This window comes from Gregarina niphandrodes, assembly GCF_000223845.1.
Source record: "Gregarina niphandrodes unplaced genomic scaffold scaffold00032, whole genome shotgun sequence".
In the NCBI taxonomy this organism is placed as follows: domain Eukaryota; phylum Apicomplexa; class Conoidasida; order Eugregarinorida; family Gregarinidae; genus Gregarina; species Gregarina niphandrodes.
The window spans coordinates 16,304-24,045 of record NW_011645801.1 but is presented as its reverse complement, the minus strand read 5'-3'; the positions used below and the strand labels follow the sequence as shown (position 1 = coordinate 24,045).

The following is a 7,742-nucleotide window of genomic DNA, read 5'->3' as shown; positions in this document are numbered from 1 at the left end:
GCGGGTCCCCGGAACTGAACGAGGGTTGCGGGTCCCCGGAACTGAACGAGGGTTCCGGGTCCCCGGGACTGAACGAGGGTTCCGGGCTCCCGGTACTGAACGAGTCCTCCGGGACGTTGACCGCGTACGGACCACATGCGGTGTCCTCCGTCGGAAACTGAGACTCAGCCTCCAACTCGCAGCCTCCCTTTCTTTCCGCTGGATCTTGCTCAGATGTGTCTTGGTCCTGACCAACTTGAACAGCGTCTGGCGGAACCCCGTCTGGCGGACTTGGAATCCCCCCGTGCACGCTCCTTCCAGGCTGCTCTTCGCTATTCACCTTGTTGTTCATCTCGTGGCCATTTGCCTCTTGGCCATATGCCTCTTGGCCATTTGCTTCTTGGACATTTGCCTCTTGGCCATTTGCCTCTCGGGCGACACGGTCATTGGTCGGTTTTATGGACGAAGCCAAAGGTGGAGTTTCTGTGTCCGTAGGCAAAGATGCAGCGACTGTTTTCTCCTTGATGTTAGCTGGCCGCCCTTTGTTGTGTTGTTTCCTCTTCTTTCCCTTTTGGCTCATTTTGGTGGGCCAATAAGTTTCAGCGGAATGGACACGTTTGAGACCCAGTGGAAAGTGATACAGAACAAAGGAATAGATGTACTCATCAACTTCCTAATGAAAGGGGAAACCGCATACCCGTCGGTCATCGACAGAGATGGGAGACCTAAGACTATATTGTTCTCAAATGAAGAGTACTCTGAACTTTACACGTAAGGCAATCACCCGCTCTATGAAGCCCTCCGTGTCCTGGACGGACTATTGCTATGTAGACTTGTGTATAAGATGAGCACACTGCAAATGCAAGGTTATGAAATATATCGGAAGTATGAGGAGACCGTTGACGCTTTCTTTCGCGACTGTGTAAGACCTACCATGTCCTTAACCTCCTCTGCGTCTTAGTGTGTGTGCCTTACGGTTGCGCCAGACCAGAAAATGTTTTGTTCTTGCAGATGGCTCCGGCATTGAAGGAAGCTGCCGCTTCAAAGGACCCCGCTTATTACCTTAAGGTCTTGGCTGATTGTTTGGAAAAACAAGGTGTATTCGTATCCTGGTTGCATCATATATTCTGCTGCTTGGATCGGTTCCATGTGAGTCTAAACGGCCTGGACAATTTGCTTAAGTGCAGTTCGAAAATCTGGGTGAATGAGTATATGCTACCCGAGGTAGAAATAATATTGCAGTCTATTTCTACGGAATTGGAACGTGATCGATTTGCTTCCCTGGAGGAAGCTGCGGGGGGACCAGGTTCATCAACCAACGAATCTCCGACCAACGAATCTCCGACCAACGAATCTTCCGCCGTTGTTGATCTAGTAGAGTTGTCGCCGTCGAATAATGGTAGTGGCTGGACATACAAGCCGGTGATAGATACTTCTGTAATGAGGACCGTGATTGGGGCAATCGTTTCCTGGAGCGCATTCACGAATGAGCCCTTGAATCGTTACCGCAATACTATTGCGGCTTCCAGCGAAAGGTTTTACAGGGAGCTGGCTATCGCTAAGGTGGACGTCCTGACCTTCAAGGATTATCTGCAGTTGCTAAGAAAGATAATAGCTGAAGAGTCCTTGAGAACTGAGTGGCTACTAGGCGACGTGGGTCTGGAGATACAGAGCAGCATTACAGATGTCTGTATTATAGCGCAATTGCAAAAATTGTTGAGCAAGCCTGATGGTATATATAGTATGCTCGAGAAGGACGACTTGGATAACTTGGCACTATGCTATCAACTCATTAGCAGGTGCACTACAAAAGAGTTGGGTCTGATGGCAAACGTGTTCGAAACATTTTTGAAGGATAAAGGAATGTTGATTTTAGAAAACAAGCTTGCGAATATCAAGAATCCCGCCATGAAAGCTAAAGGTATTGAAAAAGCCACACCTGATGCTGTACCTCCATCATTTATGAATCCTGATGTCAGTGATTTTCATTTTATCAAGTCGCTAATAGATTACCATGTTAAGTACGCAGAAAATCTAGCCAGCTGCTTCAATAATGACTTCCAGTTCAAAGTGAAATTCAAAGAAGCATTTAACCATATTATGAACAAAAATGTTGGTGGCGTGCATATGGCCTGCTATATATGTACAGCGTGCGATAAACTTGTTAGAAGACCACCTACTGGATCTACGGGGCTCCCGGTTACTCAGCAAGGTGTCGTGGATGTTTGTAATCACATTGTTGCTCTATTTTCATACATTTCTGATAAAGATTTGTTTGCCGAAATATATAGAACTCAATTATCGAAAAGGCTTTTGGGAGCTGAAGAACCTCCTAATGAAACTGAAAGGTTGCTTATTAGTACTTTCAAACATGTGTGCGGTCATTCATATTCCAGTAAAATCGAAGGTATGCTTCTTGATGTCTCCAGTGGCATGGGATTCCGAGCGGAGTTCACGGAGTTTTTGAAGACACAAGTTAAGCAGGATCTTGGAATTCATAATACGCCCGACAAACTGAAAAAGTTGATCTATGAAAAGATCGTCATAAGCTCGATACCAGGCAGCAAACCGGTTGATACGAAAATGGATGATACGAAAATGGATGATACGAAAATGGATGATACGAAAATGGATGATACGAAAATGGATGATACGAAAATGGATGATACGAAAATGGATGATATCAAGTTGGATGATATGAATCATATATCAGGGGACGATGTAGATATATCGGTCTTGAGTGATCCTGACAGGTTGTGTTTCACTGTCCAGGTATTAACATCCGGACATTGGCCGCAGACAACAGCTCTGAATGTAAGGATACCAGTTGTCATACAGGTAGCTCAGGGTTACTTTAAGAGTTGGTATAATACTCAGACAGTGCATCGAAAGCTGGTTTGGAATAACTCCATCAGCCAGGCGATTTTGCAGGCGACCTTTGACCGGCATTATTTGATAGTGTGTTCCGCTGCTCAGGCTGGTTTACTTTTGTGTTTTAATGACGGTAAAACGAAGTCTGCTGAGCAATTATCGGATATCTTAGGAATGGATTCGTTGAACACGCGAAAATATTTAAAGTCCCTTTATACAAGGTTCGCCCTGATAGAAAAGGTAGAGGAAGATATATACAGAGTGGCCAAATTTACGTCCCAAATTAGACGATTCAAACTACCTCTACCTATAGATACTGATACCTCTCACAAACCCTCGGTGCAAGAGGATAGAAGCCACAGCATTCAAGCGTGTTTAACACGAATCATGAAAGCGCGGAAAGAATTTCCTCACCAGCAACTCGTCGCCGAATGTGTTAGCCAACTATCAATGTTCCATCCTTCCGTCAAACAAATCAAGGAAAATATTGAAGTACTGATTGAAAAAGATATAATCGCTCGTGACGACAAAGACCCTCAAATATACCTGTACTCGGCATAAAAGCAGTCAAGGACGGTGCCCCCCTAAGGACGGGGTCCTTCTCCAAGGAAGGACGGGGTCCTTCTCCAAGGAAGGACGGGGTCCTTCTCCAAGGAAGGACGGGGTCCTTCTCCAAGGACGGTGCCCTAAAATGTCCTGGAGGTAAGGAGGTTGATGTCACGGTGGCATCATGCCACGACCTGGCTGTTCATTGTCGGCTGGTCATAATAGGTTGATCGGCCCTAATGACACGGAGTCCTAAAATGGAACACATCTCAGCCCTGTCGTTTACACATTGTTGGAAGTGTCGAAAGCTCCGGTTGAGAGAGAGCAATCCCTGGCGGGAAAAAAAACGCTTGTCGGTCCGACAGAGAGAGACAGTCTCGATCTCGGAGTGAATTTTGTCAGGGGGTGAGTCGGGCGGGGTCGAATTTGGTGTGCAAAAAATGCGGGCGAGTCCTGTCTCTGGTCGAAGGTCGGGAAGACGGACGTGGGCCTTGGCACTGGCGAACGGTTGGGGGGGCTGTCCGGATGGGGCGGCTGCCGCACATGAGCACAGGTTACAGAGGATCGCTGCCTATTTTCATAGTCAGCCGTGGTTCGTAAGTTCGTTGGACCGAAGTCTCTGTGTCCGTGAGGCCGTCAACCGCTTTCCGCTGGCGGAGCTAGGGCTAGCCGTGTTCAAGTTGAAAAGTGCGCAGGCGGAGTTGCTACCGCTGGTCCAAAGTGTCGTGAGTCAATTGTCAGATGTCATTGTCCGACGGGTGCACGACCTGTTAGTGCCAGCTGCAACCCTCACGAATTTTCACGGGATTTTCTCTAAGCACTTAAAGACCGCCTGTGGAGATGAATCCGGAGCAATCATCCTCGCCCAAGAACATGGTCTCCTACCTCACGACGATCCGCCAGCGGACCAAGACGAGAATTACCGAAGGAACGACGACCACCGAAGGAACGAAGACTGCTTGAGTGACCGATGGGAAGAGTATCTGTCCGGTATCCCCCTGCCTCGATTTCGCCAGCAGCAGGAGAGGGACTCCTCGCAGTTGCCTCGAACGCTGAAGAAACTAGTGGACGAAGTGGAGCAACAGAAGCGGGAGACGGATCAAGTGGTGTGGGAAATGAGTGGCAGGGTTGGCCCTTTGATCGAGTACGTTGAGCTACCCACAGCTGATGTTCATTTTGCTGGTCGCGGAAGTTCTCCGTTTGCTCTGCGAGCTAGTGTGGGTCAGAGACAGTTGTGGGAAAACCAGCTGTATTCCGTCAATTTCTTCGGGGGGTCAGTTCCGGTGGAGGCGTCGACAGTGAAGCGCGCTATCGAACAGACGCGAAAGATGGAAGCAAAAATGTTTTCAGAGCTCCGTCGGGTGCGGGAAGAGGTTGTGAGTCATGCGGTGTTGTTGAGAGCGGTCGGAATGGCTTTACAGCCGCGGCATTTCGCATCGGCCACGGCTGACGTGCGGTACTGCAGGGCAGCTGTGATTACTTTCCTAAACTCACTAGTCGACGTGCAAGTCGGCGACGCGACGACTAGTCGATTCTTTGGCAGCTTGCCTCAAGTCAACTACGAGTATCTCCGGTGGTTGAGAGGTGCGCAGCAAAAGTTTGGGTCGATACCAAAAGCATTAGCCGCCGCACATCAATGGGTTAGCAACCCATACCACGTATGCGTTGTGAAGTATCTCGATAAAAGTGAACAGTTCATGGCACTCACAACGGAAGAGATTAAACAAATAGATGAAGCCATCGTGATTAGAGGCGACCTTCCAGACACTGTGGAGTTTCCGATAATCTCCGAAAATGACTTGTTCGACAAAGTTCTAGAACCAGGCAAATCTTCGCTTAGCCAGAACAAGAAACCAGCTGTGAAGGCAGCAGCACGGACAAAAACCTCCGCAGGTGGGCCAAAGGGAATTCTCAAGAGGGAAAAGCCAATACCACCCATCACGACCACAAGAACAGAAATTCGTGTAAACAAAGAAGCGAAGCGGACAGCTGCTAGAAATGTGACGACGAGAAGAAACAACTCCACCTCAACTTTGTGCGAACGGCTGAAGCGAATCTTTAATTGAGAGTTTGTGGGAATCAAACATTTGAGAGCAGGCAGGATCCACCCCAAGCAAAAACATTGTATAGAAAACTGACGTTGTGTAGAACATGTCTAAACGTACGGCGCCAGGCCCAGTCTCGAGTTGTCGTAGTCGAAGATGGAGTAATACCTACGCATAAAGACATCTCCGAGAATGATGATCGGTTCCGACGAGTTCGGTAGGTCAAAGGGGGTTATGCCAAGTACACATGGTACACTTGACTTCGTAGAAGTCTGTATGAGGTAGTCATCTGGCGTAAGGCTGAAGCTGGTGTTGTTAATGATGAAGTCCAAGTTTGGAAGATCGACTTTTTTGTCGCATGAAACGAACCGGATAGAGGATACCCATGGTAATTTATAGGCCCCAATGAGGCGAGATATCTTCTCCACGACGCTTATTGGTGCAGCAATCAAACTTGTACCTGAGTCCACAATCGCTCTTGTAGAGTTCTCGACAAACTGTATCAACTCCTGATGACCACCCTCCAAGTCAGCCACGGACGATGAGTCCGATCTTGAATCGGATCTTGAATCGGATCTTGAAGAATCATGGGTTGCCGAAACCGTATCCGTGATGTTCACAGCCATTTGCATCCGCTCTAGCCTTATTGTCCAGTAGTCCTTCGATGCTAGCGGTATCCACGTGATTGCACCGTTGTCCTTGTATCCTCCTATCGACAGTGTTCCGGACTCACCGTCTCTGGTGCCCAAGTGGAAAGCGAATACTGCGTCCTTAATCAATCCTTGCTTCTTCATCGCCGGGATTGGGACGTCCAGGTGACCCACTGATATACTGGACCAACCGAGACCGAAAACGCCGTCAAATTGGGATACATAATAGTTCAGTCCCATACCGCGAGCATCATCAACCCTGCATCAATAACCATGTGCCACACGTGTGTTCAATTGTGCGCGCGTGTGTGCAGATTGCAATACCCGTTCATAATGTGTGAGCGAATGCGGCAGGTGTGCAACGTACACGCCAAAAGTGAAGTTAGTTATGGGCATCGGCCCGATGTAAACACTATCATTCGCCAGTTCTCCTTTCACGGATCCTGAGCCGTATTTGATTTCAAATTTTTTGTCCGTGGGTAAGTAAGTATTGGACTTGTCTGGGTCGAATGTATCGTGTCCTAAACACGTCCAAAGGCAGTCGCTGTCCGGAACCCACAAGTTGCTGGACCCTGTGTCGAATATGACTTTGAGATTTTGCGGCACAGGTGAGCCGATGCCGACCACCCCATAGTACTGTGTGTTCTCGAAGTCGTAGATCGGCTTGTTGAAACTACCTCCTTCGTCCTCGTAGCCGTCCTCGCTCTCGTACTCGTCCACATCGCCGTTTTCAACCCAATCACCCATGAAAGGTCGGTCAAGGAGGAACCCGCCTGCATTGTACAACCGGCACTGCATGCTAAGGCAACCCATGGAGTGGTGGAACCATTCATCCTGCTGCTGATAGGTTCCCACTTGGTTCAACAACGCTTTGTCACTTCGATGCTTCCTAATCGGTATCTCAATCGTCGTCTTTGTTGCACTTCTAACCTTTCCCACCTGTTTTGCTATCAGTTCATCCGCTCTTGAAGTTACCCACGTTCTGGACAAATGTCGGCCTCCCCATAGCGCAACCACCGTCGCCGCACTACCTAGGTATATACATCTTCTACGATATCTTTTCGAGGGGGCCGAACTACAACTACCTAACAAGTTGTCCGTAATCATTGATTGACCAAACAGGCAGCGGCAAATGGTCCGTAATATCACACGCCCTTGGTAAAGAAGGAAGCCACCGCTATACACCACTCACAGTAGAAGTGCACCGAGTTTGAAAAATACAGGCGGGCGACGCCCTGTCCTGGCGAGTTGGCTGTGGTTGAGGCCCGGAGGCGAAGACCTACAATTGCCAGGAGTTAGCAATCAGGGGCGGCGGTGAGCTGGGGCGACATGGCCGGTGGGTGTGAAACTGTGACCGGGGGTGGAGCGCGTTTCCCGCCGAGCAAGAGACGTCGGTGATAGGGGCGTGTGCTCCACGCGAATCACTATGTTGGAGTAGAGTGCGGACCCAGGCTGTGCGGGTCAAGAGGGAGAGCGGCACGGGTGAAAACAAGCCGAAAGGCAAAAGGACAGAAGCGAAAGGATCGACGGCCTCAAGTCATCGCTGTGTAGAGACCGAAGAGGATGACAGCTATTGGATATCCGCTGTGCAGAGACGTGAATGGAAGAGAAACCGTGGCGGACGATGTCGGGAGGAGTGGCAGGATGGAGC

At 49.1% G+C, this 7,742-nt stretch overlaps 3 protein-coding genes across 3 annotated transcripts; 2 read left to right on the top strand and 1 right to left on the bottom strand.

Annotated features, from left to right (window-relative positions):
- Positions 1 to 586: 586 nt before the first annotated feature.
- Positions 587 to 3,411, top strand: GNI_128180 (cullin family protein; the record flags this gene model as incomplete). The annotated part of the gene is made up of 3 exons (XM_011133765.1): positions 587 to 750; positions 811 to 901; positions 991 to 3,411. 3 exons carry the CDS (start codon positions 587 to 589, stop codon positions 3,409 to 3,411), a joined length of 2,676 nt encoding a protein of 891 aa, XP_011132067.1.
- Positions 3,412 to 3,836: 425 nt separating this feature from the next.
- On the top strand, positions 3,837 to 5,462 carry GNI_128170 (hypothetical protein; the record flags this gene model as incomplete). Its single annotated transcript, XM_011133764.1, has 1 exon — positions 3,837 to 5,462. The coding sequence occupies one exon, from the start codon at positions 3,837 to 3,839 to the stop codon at positions 5,460 to 5,462; it is 1,626 nt and encodes a 541-aa protein (XP_011132066.1).
- An 89-nt stretch (positions 5,463 to 5,551) lies between these two features.
- Positions 5,552 to 7,198, bottom strand: GNI_128160 (aspartyl protease; the record flags this gene model as incomplete). The annotated part of the gene is made up of 2 exons (XM_011133763.1): positions 5,552 to 6,350; positions 6,459 to 7,198. 2 exons carry the CDS (start codon positions 7,196 to 7,198, stop codon positions 5,552 to 5,554), a joined length of 1,539 nt encoding a protein of 512 aa, XP_011132065.1.
- Between the last annotated feature and the right edge of the window lie 544 nt (positions 7,199 to 7,742).